Source organism: Lissotriton helveticus, chromosome 3_1 (assembly GCF_964261635.1).
Source record: "Lissotriton helveticus chromosome 3_1, aLisHel1.1, whole genome shotgun sequence".
Lineage (NCBI taxonomy): Eukaryota > Metazoa > Chordata > Amphibia > Caudata > Salamandridae > Lissotriton > Lissotriton helveticus.
This window is the reverse complement of record NC_136061.1, coordinates 1,144,080,018-1,144,104,041: the sequence shown is the minus strand read 5'-3', so window position 1 is coordinate 1,144,104,041 and position 24,024 is coordinate 1,144,080,018. Positions and strand designations below refer to the sequence as shown.

Here is a 24,024-nt window from a genome sequence, read left to right as displayed (position 1 = left end):
GGCCTGGGAGCACCCTCCGCCGCCCCCACATCAAGGTGTGGATAGATAACTTTATCCACTCTTGCGCCACGTCCAAGTGATAAAAGCAGGGTAGATGCCAAAGATGTCTTTCAAATAGAGTAAAGCATGTTTCTGCGAGACCAGTGTCCATAATCTGGTGGTATTTACCATGGACGTCATTTGGGGGTCGCCAGGGATTTCACCAGCGACCCGTGGCTTGTACTTTGCTACCCCTTGCGACCCCTAGCTCCCTGTGATCCTCAAGACAGTGACGAAAATGTGGATCTGCTTCTGTTTTTTTCCATTTAGCTCCTTTAAAAGCAAGCTGCCCCTGGCTGGCTGAATACCACGTAAACACTAGTTGGAAACTGCTACAATTTAGAGATTCACATAGCATCGCATCTCCAGAGCCCCCTCAGGCCCAATGCACGACCACGCTTTCCTTGAGCTGCCAGAGTGGTTATTTTGTGCAACATTTTGTCACAGTGTGTTACATCCAGACCTTAGGGCATTGCAGGCATGATCAAGTTTAAAGCTGCTGGGATAATATTATATAAAAATTTACTTGAGTCTTTGCCGGTCTATTCATTTTTTCTACTATTTAACTGCATGAATTAACAATCAATGATGCATTTTTTATTCTTCTGTGGTTTTTATAAACTTTTTACCCAAAAGATTTTAGTAAACTTGTGAAAGCAAGAGATTTTAGACAGTGTAATAGAGCCTATTATTATCTTTAAACAACTGGAGGACAAAGAAACACGTATGTGTGTGGGGCTCTTTCTTCGTGCAGCCGCCCACTATTAGGAAAATTTAGCTACATCATTTAGCCCACGTTGTGGATTGGAGGTTTCATAAATTGCTGCTCATGCCTCGTTCAGGTCTATTAATGGACTCTGTATTAGGAGCTTAATCATTTTATGTAAAATGAATAAATGCATTTCTTAACTTGTATTGCACTGCTTTTGTTGTTTGTGTGCCTTTATGGCTGTTCGCAGCCGAATAAAGTTTTTAAAAATGAAATGAATGAAACTGCATGAATTATGATAATTCATTGCTGTAATTCACTCTGAATTCAAGCCTATGTGAAACTGACTGGAGTCACGTTTCACTTCGAAGATGGAACTATCCTAGTCCACAGCAACTGGGGGACGGGCAACCAAAAGATACAATGTTGTGTCTAAGAGATGGACTAACTTGAGGTTTTTGTGACCACAAATGACCAGAATCCCAAGATGGTCTGATATCTTCTACGTGGATAAAATAATTGCTGCTGCTCCTGCCGCCTGCAGCTGCTTCTAGCTTACTGAAGCAAGGGGTACAAGAGGTGAGGTGGGTCATAGTGGCTGCAGTAAAACATTTCCTTAGCTGTTCTTTTATGTTTTAGGTAGAGCTAGTCTTGGTGCTACAGAGCTTAATGTGCATATTAGCGATGTGCAGGAAGCAGTACTGACAGGCCAGGGAGCACATGTGTCCTCTCATTACAGGACAGGGCAAGCAGGTGAGCACAGGAAGTGGGGCGGGTGGCATTGTTTCCCAGGCTTTTGTGCCAGGGCAAATTCCATATCTGAAGGCTGCATGGAGAGCTACTGTACCAGTCGGAGCAGGGCAGGGACCCTGCCTCATGCTGTCTCTCAGCGATGGCCCTGTGTTGATTTATAGTACATGCCACAAAATGTGTGATCCTGTTACTGCACCTCAACCACACGAAGAGACAGTGTTTGAAAACTCAACATAATGTCACAGGCTCACCATTCACTGCGGTGAATTAGGTACACTTGTGCACCGAGTTAATCCATGCCCTTTTGTTGCAATATATTTCTGTTGGGCCCACCACTGTCAGGGGCGGCTGGTGACATTTGAAAGTGGTGTGGTGTAAGTACTGCACTGTGGCGAGCGCGCGCAGCGTGCGAGGCCCAACCATCTATGGGCGATTCGGGGGTTCTCCCACGAGAACATTTTGAAAAAAGAGTGGGCAAATGGTGCATTCTTAAGCACCCTGGACTCACACAGGCACACTGCTCACCCTGCGCTTACACAAACATCACCAACCCTGCACTGTCACAGACATCACTCACCCAGGACTCACACAGGCACTCTGCTCACCCTATACTCACACATACATCACTCACCCTGGACTCACACAGGCACACTGCTCACCCTGCACTCACACAGACATCACTCACCCTTCAATGCACTGCACTCAATAGGTTTCATGTCTTTCAGCCTGTCTAGGCCCGACATTGCCTGGTGACAGACTCCAGTACATAACACCACGTCAGCTGGGCCCTCTGAGCAGCTGGGGGTGCTCAGCACAGACCCAAGAATGCAAGCAGCCCCCCCACAGACACTTGTGTTATTGTAGGCTGTTGGTCACTGCAACAGCCTACACTGCAAAGGAAAGTGGGACCGTGCTGGCATTCAGCCACTTTTTCCTGTTCCTTGGTATCTGGCCTTTTTCTTGAGCTCATCACTTTAGTCCCTTTGCCCACCCTTGCATTGTATCCAAAAGCCTCAATAACATGTGGGAGTGACAGTGAGTGTTGAGGCCTGTAGTCTCTCACACACAGACTCAACTAAGCACTGATCTTCCCTCGGTGCCTGGAAGCGGTCTCCTGAACAGTGGTTACACGCCTTATCTTCATCTTCTTTAACAAACTGACAAATCAATGCAGTACTCGCGAGGGGGGGCGGCGGGGGAGGGGGTCGCGGTGGGGATTGCGCCAAGGGAGATAACATTAAGAAAACTTACCTGACCGCCTCTGCTCCTGGTCCGCGTAGGCGCCTCATCTCCAAACAGGAACCGGAACAGGAACAGCAGCACCGAGTGGCAACCCCTAAGCCAATCTGCAGCGCCAGGGCACAGTTAATCCTCGCCCGCAGCACGCCCATTAGGAGACCGAGGGGCTCCTAATGGGCATGCGCTAACAAGTTAAAACACAAGTGCGCATGCGTGGGCACGGTGCGAAAATTCGCCCTCCCTCCCCACTAATGCGCACTTGTGTTGTGCTGCTGCCCCCATGTCTGACAATGCATGTCAGTCAACATGACGCGTGGTCTGACGTCATGCTGGCTGGCATGCATTGTCAATTCTCCCTCGGCGTCGGTCTTTGAACTTAAGTAAACTATTCAGTTTACTTAAGTTCAGAAACGTCGGAGCTGTGGGCGGCTGCGGGCGGGGGGGCTACGCCCCCACGCCCTAATGGACGCACCGCGCCTGACCACTGTGCTTGTCTGCAAATCTCAAATTTCCACCCCCCATTAATCTTTTTGACTAAAATATCCCCATGATGAGCATGCATGCAAATTCTGGAGGGAGTTCTCACCTTTACTGAAGGTTCATCCCCAAGAATGGCGATCTACAACTGGTGGTCCTGGCTCTCCTCCTATGAACTGGACAGGACTGCAGCTCCCAGTAGCTGTTGCTGTCACACGGCCTTGGGACACACAGATAGGACCTACAGGGCCAGGGCTAAGCAAGCAGATGTCATATTCCACCTACTGTCACTCGAACAAGGTGACACCATTGCTGGTTTCTGCAGGGAGGAGGGGGCTAGGACGGATATTTCCTATTGTCACATTACAGGGCTACAACCTGATCTCTGTGTTAAATATATAAAAAAGCACAATTGTATTTATTCTATGCTCTAATTTAGGCCCGTGCTATAAGAGGTACCTGGAGCTTGCCAAACAAGTTGAAGCAACCCCCTTCTTTGCTATGGTTCCGTCTAATTAGGATTCGAGATGCCTTTTTAGGAAAAAACAAATGAGGTGAGCAGGAAGCAGTTACATTTGAGAATGAGATCTGAGGCCATGTTTCCCACTAGCATGAACATTGGCATGAACATATAGTTTTCAACTTTCCAGGTGAAAGGATTAGAAGAGAAGCCAATTGAGATTTAATGCTGCGCCACTCACCATCACATATTCTGTTAGGCTCACTTTTCTAAACATTTTCTACATGATTATTCAACAAACTTGTCTGTCCACCTTCCTCCCCCACTCTGGAGAACCATGGTAGGTGCATGGAATAGCCCTAGATTCATCTGTTTCCAGGGTCCGTGAGGCTCTATGAACCCACCCTGTGACAAAATTTGAAGGAAAAGAGTGACGTGCCTGACTTCTTGTTAATACCAGGCCCGGACTGGCCGTAGCAGGGCCTGGTGCGCCGCACGGGTAGGGATCGGTTTTGGGCCCCTGGGGGCCGATTTTGTTACAGGGCCGTTTTTGCCAAAGGCTCGATGGCACCTCCAACCCCAGGGGGGGGGGCGAGTGTAGTTGAGCTCTTTGCCAAGGCCAGTTTTGGTTCCCAGTCCGGCCCTGGTTAATACTGATGCCCTGGAAGAAGTTATGTAGCCTAACATGCCCGGGGCACTATGCTCTGTGACGCTTCTGCATTCACCATTTTGGGTGTGACTGCAGTATCGAAAGACTGACGTCATGGGCTGCACACTTGAAAGCTCTGTGAAATTCTTGAAGATGTGCATGAGCACTTGCCCTCTGGGCCTAAAGGAATGCCTTACAGCTTGGCCCTCGCTCAAGGCGAGAGTCCGACTAGAAACCATACACTAGAATAAGCATTATTTTTAAACATTAGGTTTTAATTTCACTGTTGTGAGTCAAATGGACTCACACAGATAGAAAAAAAGATGACAGCATAAATGGAGGGTGGAGCCCTGACACCCATAGCCACGAGCCACCAGTGACTCCATATGAATTTTTCACTTTTCTCAAATACATAATACTCGCCTGTCTCCATAAATTGTATATTTAGCAAACCAAACATTATCATGCAAAACTTAAGAGCAGCCCTCAATTTGAGAGTCTCACCTATGTCTACAGCTATTTTCTGATCAATCTGCCTCTCCCAACAATCACAAAAAAAAGAATTGAGGGACAGAATGCAGAACAATGTCATACATTCCCCCAGTACACAGGTCTGGGCCTAAATACATTGTTTTTTTACTCACGATGCCATTCCAGATTGGACCCATCCATGTGCAAATCAGTCTTAACCCTTTGCCCAATGGGGACAGTCCAGCCCAAACTGCCATGCCAGGTCCTCCCTGAACTGAAAACAAGCCTCCTAGGACCGGTTTTGGGCTTTCAGCCCTCATCAGCCAGGATAGCTTGACTCCAGTGGCGTGGAGAGCACAGGACCCACGTCTGGGCATACCAGTCCCACTCTGGGTGACAAATGCAAAAACAACATTTGAGGGACAGAATGCAGAACAATGTCATACATTCACCCCAGTACAGAGATCTGGGCCTAAATCCATAATTTTTTTGCTCGCCATGCCATTCCAGTTTGGACCCAGCCATATGAAAGTCAGTCTTGACCCCGTGCACAATGGGAACAGTACAGCCTGAACTGCCAGGCAGGTCCTCCCTGAACAGGAAACAAGCATCCTACGACCGGTTTTGGGCTTTCAGCCCTCATCAGCCAGGATAGCTTGACTAAAGTGGCATGGAGAGCACGGGACCCATGTCTGGGCATATCCATCCCACTCGGGTTGACAAATGCAAAAAGAACCATTGATGGACAGAATGCATAACAATGTCATACATTCACCCCAGTACAGAGATCTGGGCCCAAATCCGTCGTTTTTCCCAACAATCAAGCAAAGAACTCCTTGAAGTCAACAAAAAACTTCAAGAAATTGTCTAAGAGTGTGTACCTTAATACATTCTACTCATCTATGTCCATAAATACTACATTTAGCAAGCCAAACATTGCCATGCAAAACCTAGGACCAGCCCCCACTTCGAGAGTCTCACCAGGGTCTACAGCTCTTTTCTGACCAATCTGCCTCTCCCAACAATAATGCAAAGAACACCCTGAAGTGTGTATCCCATAAAATCACTATGTGGTAATACAGCCAAAGTTTGAGTGCAACCCGTCTCCTAGACAGATCCTGGTAACAGCACAAGAGTCAAGTGGCTCAGTGCCACAGCCCCCATCTATATTTTTCTCATGCTTCAATGGACATGAATATAAAATTCTCCCAGTTATGGTAGTGAATACCAATGGGAAGATAACAGCAAGAGAACAATGAGAGCTACCACAATCTAGCATTTCTGGAACCAAGAGACCATAATGAACCCAAGGATATGTGGCACAAATAGATCGTATCAGCTTTTGTTACCCAGAATGCCCAGCAAATGGCAAACTATGCCATAGGTTCCTTTGATATGGGCGCTTCTTAACCCTTTCTTTGTGCCTGTCGGCCAATGGCCATCGTAAGCCCTACTCGTCCCTTGGCCGACACAGCCCCGCCCACTCATCAGAATGCCTGCACCGCGGCAGAATTGCCGCCGCAGTTAAGGTGTTAAGGCTTTTCCTGTCCCATACACTAGGCCCACTCACACATATGGGATAAAGTGATAATTGGTAGAATAGTGGAAAAGTAGAATGGTGGGTCAGTCAGACTTTTTCCAACTAAAACCAGCAGCTTAATGCACTCATACGGAAAAACGAATTAAATGTTAGCAGTTTAACTCCTTCCATTTTTAGACTCCCCCCCTCCCTCTCAAATCCTTTCTGTCTGTTTAACTGAGTCATGCTACTTGTTTCGATTGAATGCCCATGGAATCTAAAAGCATAAAAACATAGACCAACTCGGCCCAACACACAAATGCAGATCTTTCAGTTAGGGGCCATGATAAAACAATATGGTCTCCATGTTTTTACAGAAACATGTCTCAGTACCACCTTGCAAAGCATTCTTAACCTGCTTCCTTTGACAATTAACGTTGACCGGGGATACACTGCAGGAGAAGGTGGTGCCATTAGCCACACAAAATATCATGGGCCTCATTTATGAAAAGTGATGCATCGCTGCGTGAAAACAGCGATGCGTCACTTTTCATTGCGCCCTCCTTGCGACACCAATGATGCATCATATTTACCGTATGACGCATCATTGCGCAAGGAGTTACAGATACGTCAGTATTTCTGACGTATCTGTTAGCGCAAAAGTCACGCATTGCTGGGGTGTGTCACAAAAGTGATGCAACTCCAGCAATGTGTCCTTTCACATGGGGCAAGCCCCATGTGAAAGGGCCTGCGTCAGTCTTACGTCTGCTGTGAGGCAGGCGCAAGATTTTGACGCAACAGCGTCCTAAAAGTGACGCAGTGAAATCTCATAGATTTCACTACGTGACTATTACGAGGCTTTTTGCGGGGGAACGCCCCCTCTGCATACATTATACCTGACACAGGTATAATGTAGCTTAGATGCGTCACTTTGTAAATAGTGCGCAACAGGAGACATGTTTTACGCCGCCGATGGGTCACAAAAAGTGACGCATCGGAAGCGCAAAACTGACGCAAGGCCTCATAAATGAGGCCCCATATCTGCAAACAGATTTTTGCTGATTTATTCTCTTTTGAGTGCCTACTAGGCGAAGTAAAAACATCCCCAAAAGTAAGACCCAATTTCACCTAACATTCTTCACAAGTAAACAAAATTGCGTGTGGAACAATGTATTGACTCGTTTAATAATAACCAAATTCACCAGAAAATATTTCCTGCAAAGATGTTAGTCTGCAATATGACTTTAGCTGTTATGTTCAACTGTTTGCTTTCATAGCTGTGTTAAGAGTCCACATTTACCTTTGACATTTTCCCCAACTGCTTTTATTGCATTACACATATTAGCATTAGTACTGATTTTTAGGGATCCCGGTCTTGTGGTATTTCTTTCTTTCATATTTCCATCTGTTTTTATCCATTTATTTTGTGTGCAACTTATTAGTATCTATCAATATTTTTTGTCTGTTTTGAAAATAAATGGTGTCATAAAAGGGTACATTTCAACATTTATTGAACTGAAAAACATGCACTCAAACTTTGATGCATGACGAGTTTTACCAAATTAAGCAGCCAAATATAGCGAAACCCTACACCCATAGGTAAATATGAGCGTTGTAATACAAATATAAGTGAACATATGCCTGTATTTAGGGAAATCTCAAGCTGTTTCTTAACCTCCCTATGCTGTGTATCTGCTCAGCTGTTGTCCTGGAAATCAGGAAAGACAGCATTGATAGGCCCCCACAAAAAGCAGAATGTTCTGTATTTTTCCGCTTTAAAAAAGAAATACATGCAGAAAACACATTGTTTTCTGTCTGCATTTATCTGTACAAATCAGTAAAAACGGAAAATTGGGATCTTTGATTATTTTATATAGTAGTGCATCTTTCATTCATATATCCATATATTTATTGTGGGATAGTGGTTTATTTAATTTTATTGTTGCATTGCAGATTTTCAGGTACACAAGACTGCAAATTTCCATGGCAATCTTCACACATTATGTCAGTATTGAAAACACACCTTCTCAAAGTCCCTCTGGTGAAAGACTACACAAAAGATGAAACACCAGTAGAGAGGACATTCTTTTGTATCAGTTCCAAGAACACTCTGGAAGATACATCCTGCCACTGAGTGGACTTTGTGTGCCAAGTGCTGCCTGCCTTTACCAGAGGTAAGCAAAGTCATACCCCGCCTCTCACCACAGCAGACTTTATTTATTTATTTATTTATTTAGAGTTTTGTATAGCGCGAACATGACCCAATTGAGTATTAGAGAGCTTTATATCTGGTTGTGACAGACATAGGAAAACAGCTAGTGGCGATAGATCAAGGAAACAGCGGGACAAAATACAAAAGGTGCATGATAAAATTAAAGCGGACATAGGAACCAGGTTGGGTGAGAACGAAAAATAGGGCAATATAAAACAAGAGCAAACCAGATAATATGGCCGGCGACAGAGTGTCACAACAAGTGATATTGGTACAGGAAGCTAGAGGCAGGAGGAGCAAAGAATCTAGTTCAAGGCATTGTTCATTAGTAGAGCTTTAACTTCCCTTTTGAAGGCAAGTGTAGAGGGAATCAGTATTATTTCCACTGGAAGGGAGTTCCAGATTCTCGGGGTGACCCCAGAGAATGAGCACTTGTAGGTTTTAAGCTTATTACATTTCTTTGACTTGAGCCGCAGTGTGCCGGTGTTTCTTGTGGACCTAGAGCCCCTGTATAGTTCCAGCTTGTTTCTCAGGTAGAGTGGGGTTTTGAAGTGTAGTGATCTATGGGTCATGCAAGCGAGTTCAGGTCCGGCGATATGTGGTTGGTCTTCTTAGAACCCGTGATGAGTCTAGTAGCAGCATTTAGAGATGCTCTTGTGGGAGCTAAGCAGAGTTTCGGCAGCCTGCATATAGCTGTTAATTGTAAAAAGTAGAAAATCAGTAAGAAAATACCATGTTAACTTTATTTATAACATTTACATTATTAATATTATCTATAGCCAAATAACTGTGATATTTGATACCATTGTGTATCTTATGTTACGAACCAACTTGGTGAAAGGTTAATCCTTTGGTATAGTACCACCTGTTCTGTTGAGTTTATATTTTACCCCATAAGTGCACTTTATATTTAGGACGATTCAATTTTGCATTAACTTGGTCCTACCGATTGGCCAGTATGATTGATATTTAACTGGTTAAAGGAACTATGACATGCATAATATATGTTATGTCATGTTATGGGCTATCTCTAGAGCAAACGTTCACCGGAAAGGTCTCTTGGCGTGAGGTACTTATATGTCATAAAACCCTCATTACTGGTAAGCCTGTATAAACAGCCAAGTCTTCAGGAGTTGCCTAAATTAAGTATAGTTGGAGGACAGCCCAATCTCCAGGGGGGGTGTGTTCCAAGGTCAAGGGGGACCGTGACAGAGAACCTGTGACCTCCCATCCGTGTTGTTTATAGGTTGGGGTAACCAGGAAGTGGAGGGAGCTGGATCTCACGTCGCTTGTCTGACAGTATTTCACGATCCGAGCTTTCACAAAGATCAGGCAGCTTATATGTAACTCCTTAAATGCCATACAACATACCTGCGCCATAGGAAGGCTGTGAAGGTCCTTCGTCACCCGCAAGATCGAGCCCCCTCTGGGCAGGTAAACTATCAACCTGGCAGTCTGGTTTTGAATTAACGGAAGCTTGCGTAAGAGGGATTTCGGGATGTCCAAACTGAAAGAGTTCACATAATCAATTATGAACATAACCAAGGCCATTATTACTTGTACCAGGAACTCCCTCGAAAGGAACTTTCTAATCTTTTTTATCCGATGCAGTTGCAGGAAACAGAACAAAGTCACTGCACTGACCTGCTGTTTAATTGAGAGATTCTCATCAATAATCACCCCCAGGATTTTTACTGCCTTTTTAGGAGTGGGGGGGAGCCCATCTCACTGGGCCACCACGTAAGGTTGCAGCAGATAATCCTATTCTTGGTGAGGACTATCTCGTTTTTATCCAAGTTTAGTTTCAGATGGTTATCGTTCATCCAATCCCGGATATTGGATCATGAGCAGCTAAAACCATTTCAATATGGCAGGTAGGATTATGCTGGGTCAGAAAGAAACATTGCAAAAATTACTAAAAGGGCGGCAGATATAATAATATGGTATCCCAAATGAAAATATTTATGAGACAGTAACATCTAACTACTACCTTTTATAGATTTTGACATTTAACCAACAGAATAAATATTTAAGGTACAAAATATTAAGATACACCACATTGTAATTGGTCCTTGATTACAGCAGAGATCATACTATTGACTGGTAGGTATTCCCCTCTCATAGCCTGATGCATGCCAGCAATGGTTGTTCGCAAACCCTAGGAAAGCTACATAGGTAAGTGTGATGGTGGGTGTGTCGCGGGCTGACATATCAGACAAGGAGGCCGGATGTAGTGGGCTATGCCGGTATTTATTAAGTACAAACATCAAGAAACAAGAGAACTATGGAATCTGTGGGAAGGTCCGGTTCTTTCTTTCGGTCGGGTCTGGGTCCGTTCGGGTTCCTTCGCGTCGGGTCTGGGTCCGATCTGGTGTTCTTCAGGTCGTGTCTGTCCTCGGGGAGACACCTCGGAGGGCAACAAGAGAAAGAAAGGGACCGTTAGTTCCGGACGTGGAATTGGCTTTTTACCAGTCACCGACACCGGGTTGTGGGGGAAGGTTAGAGGAGGGAGTCGTGAGGAAAGAGGAACTCCAGAGAAAGGAAGGGAGGAAGGGCGAAGAAGGGGGGGGGAATAGCGAGGGTGTCCGAAGGGTGAGTGATGGGAAACAGAGGCGATACTGTGAGGGTGCTTTACAAATTTCACAGTGAGATATCTACGTGCTCTGTGACTATGAAAGGGAGAGATCTATACACTATATACACTGAGCGCCTAACGTGCTCTGAGGTGGGTTTCTAAGTACTCACGCGGTCCGCCGTAGCTCTCCAGTGAGCCACGGCTGCTCTTCAACCACCTCCTCAGGGACTCCACCAATCCTCCGACCATACGTCTTCTTCGCCTTTCTCTTCTTCTCCGTCTTCTCCGCCAGTCTGAGTGTCCTGCCACGATGCTCCGACGGCGTTCTGGTCGATGGGTTCGTTTTTCACTGGTGCTGCCGCTGCCTCAGGGGTGGGACTTCCAGGGTCGGATCCGAGTGCTTCCTGTTGGCGGCGGCCGCTGGTTGGCTCCTGCAACAGAGAGAGGGGCGGGGTACTTCGCGTCATGGATACCGCTCCGGCACTGTTGCGAGTCACAGGTGGTCGACTGAAAGGGTTTGTGTTTGGCACCCCAGATACCGGTGAGGTTCTAGGGGGTTGTAGTACTGGCGGGGGTGAAAGCGGGACAGGATCACAGTAAGCCAATACACAGAATAACATTCCTATTGATGATGTGCCCTAATTTCAAAGCATGGCAGGCTGATGTGTTTAGATATGATACATTAACAGGTGGTCCCAGTGTGGAACCATACAAAGATGAAAAAAGGAAAAATATTTCAAATTCAGAAACACAGGTTTAGAAGAGAGAGAATTTAGATTCAATGTAAAGCCATCACATAGAATCAGGACACAGTATATGCTTCACGTTTAATATAATTCTATTCAGGTTCAACACCTTCAAAATTGACCAAAGACAATAGTGCCCCGGGAGGGGAGGGGGGTTGTGCAAGGAATGGTGTGGGTTGGGAAACAAATAGTGAAATAATACTGGTCAGTAGGACCCAATTTAGAGTACAAAATCAAAAGCGTGTTGGCTCTTAAGTTTAGCCACACTATGTACATGAATGTCATTCAACCATTTACACATAAGCCTCTAGAAATAACCACTTAAATCAATAACATAATATGGTTAATTGTGGGCATGGTGCAAGATCGTCGACGTTTCGACCCCTGTAGTTCTAGGATAAAGCTGGAAACCTTAGGCTGGGGTCTTCACCAGGACAAAATGGTGGGGGCAGGGAACCTGTGGGGAGTGAGGGCACATTGTAAGGGTATCTCCAAAGGATCACCCTATTGAGATAGTATAGTCGAGGAGATGTAAAGTAGGCCAGGATCCAGGAGAGACCTGCAAAACAAAGTTCCCAGCTGTTATTCTGTATCTTTATAGCATGTTACTGAGATTAGTATACCTTACCTTGAGTGCTAATTTGCTAACTTGAAGTTAACCTTGTTAACCTTAGTTACTGATTCCTGGTCCTTATTATGTAGCAAATGGGTTACACTGTTAATTGAAATTGGTTGATGCAATATTAACTCTCCTCACAGTTAAATAAAAAAGATGTTAAAAGGGTAGGCCCAAAACGCTGCTCCAAAGGTGTAGAATCACCTAAATTCATACATATTCGATAACAACCATTGTATCAGATGTGCATGAATAGTATAGATATGTTATAGACATGAAGAAATAAGAGCATAGAATGAAAAGCAAGAAACATAAATTGCATCATTTCTTTGAAAAATCAGATGAATAATGGTAGTAAAACCTGCAGATAAAATAGCAAGGTTATCCAAAAAGGACTATATGCAAGTGTGGCACCAGAAGAGCAAATGTGAAGCTCCACAGTACCAAAGGGAAACCAGCATTAGTAAAGCCAATACGTTTCATCTTTAGGACATATTGTCATTGTCAATAATTTTTGCAATAATGCAAAGCATCCCTCATGCTGTGTACAATGTCTAATTAACAAGAAAAAATCTAAGAGGCCCGGCTGTGTCATTTTGTAGGCAGGCTTACCAGTCATGCATGCACCTACAAAAAGACTCAAGTGTTTTCTTTACTGATCCGTGTTGTATCAGTACATTTTTAAAACAGTAACACAAGCATGCAGGGGAAAGAACGCAGGTGGGTGAACCAACATGGAAGGTGGAATCAGGAAGACAGAGAACCAACAGCAGGACAGGTGAAGTACAGGGAGAGTGCTTCCATTGGAGTGGGAGCAGGGTGTTCGGGGGTCCACCACCAGTGCAATGAGCTTCAGCCATCCCGCTGTCCACCTTCTCTTTAGTAAGTATTCATAGGTCATACCAGCCTTTGTTTATTTCAGGTAGGGTCCTCTGAGTGACACCAAGAGAGTTCACTTTTTCCAGGGTGCTCTTCCAAATTTTAGTTTTTCTGGGCCTCATGTACAGAAAATTATGCATTTGCCAAACAGCTGGTCCATGTGTGCCACACATTCCTCTGTCAGTAGCTCCAGCTACTTATCTGAAAATGCAACTTTCCACTTCCTGCTGCCAAGATCCTTTTCCCTATCATCCCAAGACATAGCGTTGTTGGGAAATTTGATTTTCACCTCCAGTAGTCACACTGGACCATTCCTTCCTTGGCTTTTGAGTTATGGCCACAGCCGGTATTTCTAAACTTCCTGGTTCTTACGCCATCATTCTGCATCCAGTGCATCAGTGCGATTTCCAAATACAAAATGTCCTAATTTCAATTGCGAATTTGTAGGAATCATTAATAGTGGACTACTTTCCTATGTACACCTCATTTTGCGATTTCCAAATAGTGATTTCTATCAAATCACTATTTGGAAATCGCCAAAGGTGACGTTTGTACATATGACCCTAGCTGATTTGCCCAGAATACCAGGATATTGAGTCTGCTTGGGGACTGGAACCTGATTCCCCATGTTTTAAAGTTGGCAGTTCTTGCAATTAGGCCTAATCTGCTTCCCACGTCAGAGTTGCAGCCAGGTTTTGTCAGTATTTCAAAGCAGTGTTTAGAAAATGTGCTGCAAAGCAGAGGGAATCTGAGAATGGCAAACGCCCTGAGCCATCTGGCCGACTATTCCTCACCCAGGTCCATCTGGGTCCCACATTCAGGCAATGGTTCAAGTCAACTGGGGATATCAGAGGCAGACTGCATTATAGGGAGATGAGAGTCAGCACTGGGGCAAGGTATCACAAGTGGGCCGCACCAAAGAAGGGGCAAAAGGGAGAGGTGACAACACAGGGTGGACAAAATATAATAGCAGCAACCTTGGGGGAACATGAGTAGGCAGCAGCAGTGGGGGGAGGGCCATGAGAGTGAGTACAGCACTCTGAGCATGTGATGGGCAAAAACACCAAGAGGATATAAGGAGTACAGAAGCACATGGTAGATGTCATGAAAGGAGCAGCATTGGGTGCAGCACTGAGTGAGTAGAATGCAACTGAAGAGGTGACATCATCAGAGTATTTGGAGAGAGGGGATTGAAGAGATTTAGGGTTGCAGATTGTGTAGGTGTGAAATATATGATAATTGGGGCAGTAGGGTTTACACCCACACTCAGTCTGCTTACCACATACACTTGCAAAGCAAATCCAACTTGGTTTCCATCTTTATTCTGGCTTACTGTGTACTGTTGCTCTACTACTTTTACACCAGGATTTCGACTCTCCTTGAATGTTTGTCACCATCTTTTATCCTCTAGGCTATTTCTGTCATTCATAAGTGTGACATCTCTTGTGATGTTACTCATGAGGTTCCGCAGGTGTCATATTGCCATCTGTAGTTTAAAGTAGGGTTTTCTGCCAATAACGTGACTTCCCGGAATGTTCTGGTATTTACATTTTTGATAATCACCATCACTTCATCCTGCCATCCCCCTCTCTTGTGTACATCTCCATCTGCCCTCCCTCTTTTCCCATATCTCTGCAATTTCACGTCGCCCTCAACTATCCACCCTCATCTCTTCCTGCCTTGACTCTTTCTCACTCTTTTGCTCCCTCGCCGCCTCTCTCATCCTTTCATCTTTTCACCAGCTTCTCTATTACTCCCGTCACCATGCGCCTTTTCTGATCCCCAACCTTCCCTGCCTTCATCTCTTTCTCATCCCCTTCATGTCCATTCTCACTATCTAGCTCTTCCCAAAGCCACCTCTGATCCCTCTTCAACCGTCCTGCTCCTCCATCTGACCACCATTTTCTTAGCTCCCCCTTACTGTCCTATCTCACTTTTATTTCACTAATTTTGCTACTTAGTATTCTTTTCACTCTTCTCTCACCACTTATTTACACCCATCCTCTCTTCACCACCCCTTTATTTATTCCTTCTTGCCATCCTCTCTCACTGTTCTCTCCTATATACCCCGCCTATCTTTCTTTCTCTGTCGCGTCTTCGCTCTTCTCCCGCTTATTAACACCCTCTTTGCCCTCTGATCACGTTTTCGATTCTCTCCACTAGCGCTCTCTTTGGGTCTCTTCCTGTATAACTCTTTCATCTCCTGCCCCTTTCTTCCACCCAACCTGTTCTTTCCTTCAACCGGATTTGTCCTTTACTATCTCGTTCGTTTTAAAGACACCCGTGCAGCCCCCAGCCTCTCTCCCCTCCCCAAACCCAGAGTCAGCCCCTTGGTGTCCATTCCAGTTTCATTCCCCCTTATTTTAGGACGTCCCACTCGCCTGCCTTACGCCGCTTTCCTTCTTCTAAACACGTTCACACCATCTAGTGCAGAGGGAGATGCTCAACTTAAAAATGAAAAAATAACTAACGTTTTACTTTAAGTAAAAATTATACTGTGCACGGGCGTTTCATGCATCAACCACATAAATATATCCAAACTATATGTTAATCTATGTTAAGGTTCTTCATTATGTAAGCACTTTAAAACTAAGCACTTACACATGGCAATAACCCTTATGATACTGGCGTACCAGGTCATGTGATGTCACTTCCCATGATGGCTTGGAGTCAAAGATTGTGTAAGGCACATTCTTTTATGCCACTGGGGGCAAAGGTCGCGTGATGTTGCGGACTGTAGACAGGACTTGCTTTCATCATCCAAGCTGCCCTGGAAGTTTGGAGATAATTCTCTCTCTCCCCTCTCTGTTGTACATACACAATTGAAGTGAAGTGAAACGAAGTGAGGGGGAGGTGGAAAAGAGGCATGACTGTAGCACTCCGCTGGTATGCGGATATTTACTGCCATGTATTCTTCCAGTTCTGACTTTATTTCCAAAACAGGTTCTGTTTGTTTTTCCATTGCATAACAAGCTTATGCAACCATTTACAGGAACTGCAACATCCTCACCACAGAAATGCTTGGAACTTGGAAGAAACAACATATTGGATAGTAAACGCACGCAATATTTTTAACAATTAAAACAAATCTCTTTATTTTTTGACCATCAATCGAACAAAAATAGTGAGGGAGGATTCATCGGTTTCTAGAACGTTTTGGAAATTTCACTGTGCGTTTTTAAAAAGGTGTACATACTGGTAGGACGTTTCTTTAGCTGTTTTACTGATAGACCTAGCATGAGGATGACATAATGCCGGAGGTTTCGCATTACGTAAAGCAGTGATATCATCCTTTAATACCACAGCGAAGCACTCAATCCTTGCACGAATGCCAGTCTACTTATTACAGAGGACATCTGACACATCTCGTCACCTGTCACAAAGAATGATGTCACGGCTCAACTCTAATAAGTCATTACAATTGAGTTCTGATACCACAGTGCCTGCTGCCAGAGCCAGGTTGAGCAGCTGGCTTTGAAACAAGGAAAACTGGAACTAAGCTTTCCTTTTCTGATGATTTTTTTAAAATAGGAAAGGTGACCAGTAGAAAGATGATATCATTGGACACATGTTTTTTTCAAGCTGAAAGTCATTACAAGACAGGTAGACTCTGTGCACGTTTCTACCCAATCAGAGCCACAGCATTGTTTAGATGTGACTCACCTTAAACGTATTCTGATATCTTTTGTCCAAAATTACTGACTGCTTTTTCCAGGTGTATTTAATTTCACTGTACAGATTTGGATTAAATTCTTCTTTTCTGCAATGAACATGAAAGAAATAGACACTCAAGGTATACGCCATTTATGACAAAGGGGATGGTTTGACCATATATTATAAGGAATCAAATACCCTCTGTAGTGTCTTGTGAATTAAAGAATGCTGGAAGTCTTTTGGTTCTCACTGTACACAGTAGGCCTGTGACATAAGCGTTGGAGAGATGAGTTAAAGTTGAGTTCTGACTCACACACAGTGGAATAAAGATGTGTAAAATTACTCTCTTTGTGTGGCGTGGTTATTGGAGAGTACCTGGGCTGGCAGGACGCTACACCCTCTGCCATACATTAAAACAATATTGCATGCCCCCTCAGAGTTCCATGGCATTCTAAAGTTTTGGAGCCTTCTGCTTTGTTTCTCTATATGGTCCTGGGACTCCTCAGTGACTTGCATTATCCTTCCATGGATGACACAGGCACTTTATCCCATGTATTGTTTTTGAGCACATAAGCCCATATAAATAAACTATATTCCCACAGACTGAGAATAGAAACAAATCTTTGATACCTCTGGTCCGTAGTTCTATTACTAGCAAACAGTTCTGCAAACCAGTATAGCATTATAAGTCTATACAGATTGCTAGGAGTTTTGCCCAAGGACTAAAATCGATTTTATTTAATTTTCCATTCATGGTTTTTTAATCTGCATTTAACTACTGGCTCAGCAAAAAAGACATTCTTATGCATTACAACTTTTCATTTAGTGGAATTTCACACAATTCTGAATCACATAACACTTGCGCACCTAAAATTCACTTGGTTGTTCAAAACGTTGAATGTGTTTATAGTAATCCCAAATGTCGCCATGCTCTGTCTGATGCTGTGATCCTGATAGTAATATACTCTCAGGGAGAATGGCCTACACCTCACTATTATTTCTCAGAAAAATCCTTTCAACTAAAGACAAACACCTTGCTTCTGTTTATCTCGGTATATTTATTTATACCCTTTTCACTTTTATGTAATTTGTTTTAAATCTCATACATCCGTGTGCAGAGAAAAAAACATAAATATTTCACAACAAAATCCGAAAACATTTCATTCCAAAGCATTTCATAATCCAACTCAAATCATAAATAAAGTGACCATGCTCACAAGAACAATATCCTAAACAATACAAACAATAATTGTGAATAAGTATTGTCATAAAACAAGAACATTTATTTTGAAATTCTCAATTTGCACTATTCAATCTAAACAAGAAAAACATTTCCCTTTTGAATCTCTTTGATTGTACAGTAATTCACTATAATGAATACATTTTAGACAAGGAAAACATTTTTCTTTTGAATCCCTTAATTGTACAGTGAAACAATTCAAATTCAATGTCTTAGCCTATTTAGCCAATATGCCGATGCGTTTCGAGTACTGGTGTTTCCTCTCAGGACTCTCATCAGGGCTGTATAATTCTTATCTGAAATAACATGAACACGTTCTCTCAGATTGCAGATTCTTACTTATCCTAGACGCTGCGTGTTGCTGTGATTATGTGGGCAATATGCAGCCGCTAATGCTCCTGTATTCGAGTGCGCTATATCCAGTTGGATTAGCTTCTCTAAGGCCATTTGTTGAACACGTTCGTATCCCTCTTCTTCTTATGGCGGCGTTTCAAACCTCAGCTCATTATCTCTAAGGCCTTTTGTTGAAGACGTTCGTATCCCTCTTCTTGTTCTGGCGGCGTTTCAAACCTCCGCTCATTAGTGCTTCGTGCTTCTTTTTTTTAAATCTCAGTTGTCCGCCAAAATGTCGCGGCACCTCTCATTCTTTATGAACGCCAAACGCTGGTCGCCATTCCTGATTGTTGCAGCAAGCAGGTCACGCTTATCAGGGGAACGCTGTGTTCTAGAGGTGGGGTCAAGGAGAGATGATAAGACATGCCTATAGACATTGAGCGACTAAAGATGCTGTCAACTGAGCCAAACTTGAAATGCTCTAGAATGCTGAAATTCTAGAGCTGGGGTAGAAACGAAAGTTACTGAAGTTGACAGTTGCCCACTCGTAGTTTTAATAAGTGGAACGTGGCGACACGAGGAAGCCAAAATGAAGGCATTCCTATAAGCCTTATGGAGACACAGCTGGAGGTGCTTGTGCCACAGGCACAAGCTCAAAGTGACCAGTTTAAAGAAGTATGCAGTCCAAGCGGTTTGGTCTCCTAACTCAGACTGGGCCTTATGAGACTCTCTGTTCTATTAAAAATAACACATCTTGGAATACGACTGGACTCCAGTGAGACTGGCTGCTAAGGGGGTGTTGAAGTACCATCAAGAAGTGGGGAAGGCAAGGCAAAATGGATCCCCTGATACTCTGTTGTAGCTTTCTGTTTACTCCATTGACTCCATGTTCAGTTTAGGATCTGTGGGCTGCACGATATCTTCATCAATTTGTGAACAATGATGTGTGCTCAGATCTGTATGCCTCTCATCTTACCCCATGACATATAGCTAAAGCAATAAGATGACCTGGCAGAATTCAATTATGGTGCTCAGTGCTATAAAAAAAACTTTCCAGGAATATAATTAAAAGAAAACAAAAAGAACTAGGTACAGAATTGATCCAAGTCACATCAGAATTCATTCAAATGGCAGAGACAATAGCTACACTATTACCCCATCACCATGCAATATCGCAACTCTCAGGATTCACTCAAATAAATTAGCCTGATTGCAATGACCAGCTAATCAATAAAGTTAAGGCCAAATGTATGATAACTTAATTGGCAGCTGAGGAAGCAGCACAAACAGGGATGTGAGAGACCAGATGTAAGAGATTTCATGTCATGAGATTTGTGATGCTCCAGCAAACTCCATTATCTGCAACAAATAATTCTAGACTAAATAAAACACGTGTTTCTTTGAGGGCCTCTTTCACAACGCACCTCTGCAGGATCCAGGATAGCATTGTTCATAATCTCTTCTCGCAAGCGGGGTCAGAGACTTTTCTTTACACTAAGCCCAAAGAAGCAGAGATCCAATTGTAAGAAGAGAGGGTACTTCTTAGAAGGAAAGGTGAAAAGGGCTGTTTTAGAAGCTGAGAACTTGGAAAAAGAAAATAATAATAATAGTCTTAGCTCCTCTAATGGATCTGGCCCAGATCCTTGACATTTTCATTTAACTAGTGAGTATGCCCCTATGAAATAATTTACTTCAAAGGGGCTAAAGAAATACTGGTATTGTTGTGGGTACTCCACCAATTACCATCATCAGGATAAATGTGAGAATGTACACTTAATTACTTAGTAAATGACAAAACAGATATAAATATGCTGGAGAATGAGATATCCCATTTAGTAACATCAGCTATGAAGTTTTAACGTAGGCTCTTAAGCAGCTCATACCCCCTTGCAAGTAAAGTTGCAGGGTTACTCTGTAGATATGCCCTTGCAAAACATATATGAGGGTGAACACTCTGAAGATCAAATTGGAACAGTTCTTCGCTAGTTATCTCACATCCTCACAGAGGTGAAATAGAATGAAATCACACAAGAAGTGTCTGGGACAAAAATCAGCACCAAAATGGAAATCTTTTGTGCTACATTTGTTATTTTTGTTGGTAGGAGGTCAAAACTTGAGGATCATATTTCTGATATGGATGATTTTCATTTGGAAATACAGTTAACTGTGACATTATTAAATAAGGATACATGCCATCTAAGAAAAAAACAAGGAGTAAAAAAAACAGACAAAGCCATGTAATGGTGGAAGATCTTACAAAAACGTGTTCTCCCAGAATTTCAGAGCGGCCTGTCAATCTGTTGAGCAGAGGGTCCCTTTCAACCATATATGCCGCCCCTGTACTATACTTGTGTACTTTGATGAATGCATCATCAAATAAAGGGTGCTTTCTAAAAACATTTAAGCATATCCTGGAAGGCCCACAACTAGTTATACTTCTAGATTTTTTCAGCATGATAGTGGAAACTTCTAAAAATAATGAGATTTAAGTAAACAATCGAATTTCGGTCTGCTGGAACACAGACACAGTTAAGTTGGCTAGTTTTAAAGTTACTGCAGGAGAAAGGTTCCATTTGTTTACTGAAGCTGAAGAGTTATGGAATATGCATTGATTCTGAACCATTTTAAGCTAACAGTAGTTAGGATGTGTCACGAAGCATAAATATTGCAATCAGATTCAACGGAAGGGATGTGTGCTTCCACATTTAAATTAAATCATTTCCACCGGTAATCTGATATCAGGTAGTTTAGAAGGAGACCCATGGAAAGGGGCAGGAGACATAAATTGGAAACACACTCCTTGGTTCCACGGAAGAGCTTGCTCTGCACTACAGGAGCTCTGATATTGCACTACAAAAGCTTTTATATCTAAAGACAAGAGAAGACTTTTAGAATAGCTGTTATACTGTCTCTGGACTCTAATTTCTGATATTATATTTGATACACCTTTTGACAATCTATGTGTCAAAACGATGTGTTTTCCTTAAGCTGAAAAACATTTAAAATGTATATGATATATGCAAATAATATATTATTTGTTCTTTGCTAAAGAGAACAAGTTTTAAAGTTGTGCAATAATGTGCTGTGATTCAGATTACTTTTAACTGACTGGTTCATAAACTGTAACTAGATAGATGCTCATTGTAATCATATAGTTCATGTAACAAACAGCAATCATATGCTCTTCTAAAGCAATACCTTTAGACCATACATCTTCAAGGAAGGACATAGCAGTCTGTGCAAAATGAGGCTTCTATTACCTCTTCTAATAAACAATCAAGTGCAATATTAGAGTTAATCATCCATTAATGTCTCCTGGACTAATGTTCAAATTCAATTCTAAATCATTTAACATGAATGTTGCTCTAGACTGCTTCTCTGACTCAAGTTCAGCATTTCATTGATGTAGAAGAATAACAGATAACACAGTCCCCAAAATTCTGACAAGAAATTCCAGGTTGCAGCATCTATCTATCACAATTGCGTATCAAAGACACTATGGACCACAAGGATCGTATTCCCTAAACATTAAAGACGGCCATCACCAATTGCAAGTCTGGAGTCATTCCTGTGTTTAGCGCAGCGCGTCGAATGGATATGAGAAACCTCTTTCTAGAACCATGTGCAAAGGGTATTCATGTCCCACTCATCATGACAGGATGCCTGTAGATGAAGACTCTTAAAACATTATATGATTATATGATTCAGTAGATTGTTTCCTAATTGCTTTTTTCTTCCTCTGTTTTACCTTTCATTCTTTTTCTCTCTTGCCATCGGCTTAATCTCCTGCTTTATCAAGTTCTGAAATTGATTGTGTGGTTTCAAAATGTATTGGCATTGGTTAATTGATTAAGCACATAGGACATAGGAAAATTGCAGCACCAATGGTGAAGCTGCATGGCACTACGGGGGGAAGGTGTGGAAATTACACATGTAGGTGAAACGTTGGGGCCATTGGAGAGCGTCAGAGGGACATTGAAGGGAAGGGGGAAGGAGTTGATTGGATTGATAAGCCGGTGGGATGCATGGGGAAAGAGATTCTTACCATTCAACAGTCACAAAGAAGGTTACATATTTAAGCCCAGTTTGGCTTTCCCCCTTTATTCTTAAGTAAAATGAGTTCCTTGAGAATTAAGTCTTATAATGTACTAAATTACAAGCACAAGAATAATTACATTTTCACCCGGCTGATAAGCAATCAGCCATCTGTGGTTTAATTGTAAGACACATTTTCAGATACTAAAGCATCCTAAATTGCATATCAGCTTCCCAGGATAGTCTCTTTTTTATGCATGAGTAGCACACACAGAATTCACAATATTGCTAAACACGGAGCTTAAAGCTTAGATGTTATACTCCTCTGTGGATACTAAAGTTCGATGGCTCTGGGTGAAAATTGCTCTAGGGCATGGAACCAAGCTAAGACAAATTACCAGGGTTTAACAGATGATAACTCCCCAGCCCTAATTAATCTATACTTCTCCCTCAAGGCAACAAGTAGGGCAACATATAAATAACTGACTATATTTTTATTCAGTCCATAACATTGGATCCACCAAATCCTGCAAGATAATTGAATAAGCCAAAGACTCACAAAGCGGTGCTTCAGTTTCAGATGATTCTGCACTATTAGGCCCTAGATAAACTAGTCATTGTATGCTTTGGATTATACCTGCATTTTTGCTAGATATAAATCTGCAAAAAGGACAATTGATTGACAGAATGCAGAACGATGTCATACATTAACCCCAGTACAGAGATCTGGGCCTAAATCCATGTTTTTTTGCTCACCATGTCATTCCAATTTGAACCCAGCCATATGCAAATCAGTCTTGACCCTACACCTAATGGGAACAGTCCAGCCAGAACTGCCTGGCCAGGTCCTCCCTGAACTGGAAACAATCATCCTAGGAGCTGTTTCAGGGTTTCACCCCTCATCAGCCAGGATAGCTTGACTCCAGTGGCATGGGGAGCACCTGACCCACATCTGGGCATACCCGTCCCACTCAGGGTGACAAATGCAAAAAGAATAATTGATGGACAGAATGCAGAACAATGTCATAGATTCATCCCAGTACAGAGATATGGGCCTAAATCCATCGTTTTTTTGCTCACCATGCCATTCCAGTTTGAACCCAGCCATATGCAAATCAGTCTTGACCCTGCACCCAATGGGAACAGTCCAGCCCGAAATGCCAGGCCAGGTCCTCCCTGGACTGGAAACAAGCATTCTAGGACCGGTTTCAGGATTTCACACCTCATCAACCAGGACAGCTTGACTCCAGTGGCATACAGAGCACAGGACCCACGTCTGGGCATACGGGTCCCACTCGGGGTGACAAATGCAAAAAGAACAATTGATGGCCCAATCTGAAGCCAGATTGGGCTATTTTCTTACATTATGAAGTCTGTAAAAAAAACTGTATCTACAAAATTTTGAATAGTGTTTTCAT

The 24,024-nt window shown here is 43.1% G+C and overlaps 1 protein-coding gene across 1 annotated transcript in view; it reads right to left on the bottom strand.

Moving 5' to 3' along the window:
* LOC144824215 (uncharacterized) overlaps nt 1–24,024 on the bottom strand; it is a 52,327-nt gene that overhangs the window by 5,507 nt on the left and 22,796 nt on the right. The window contains exons 3-6 of the mRNA XM_078683363.1: nt 22,320–22,372; nt 17,008–17,104; nt 11,355–11,534; nt 9,900–10,035 (exon numbers count right to left, since the gene is read on the bottom strand). Coding sequence (XP_078539489.1) covers nt 9,900–10,035; nt 11,355–11,534; nt 17,008–17,104; nt 22,320–22,372 — 466 coding nt within the window. The remainder of the gene's footprint in view (nt 1–9,899; nt 10,036–11,354; nt 11,535–17,007; nt 17,105–22,319; nt 22,373–24,024) is intronic.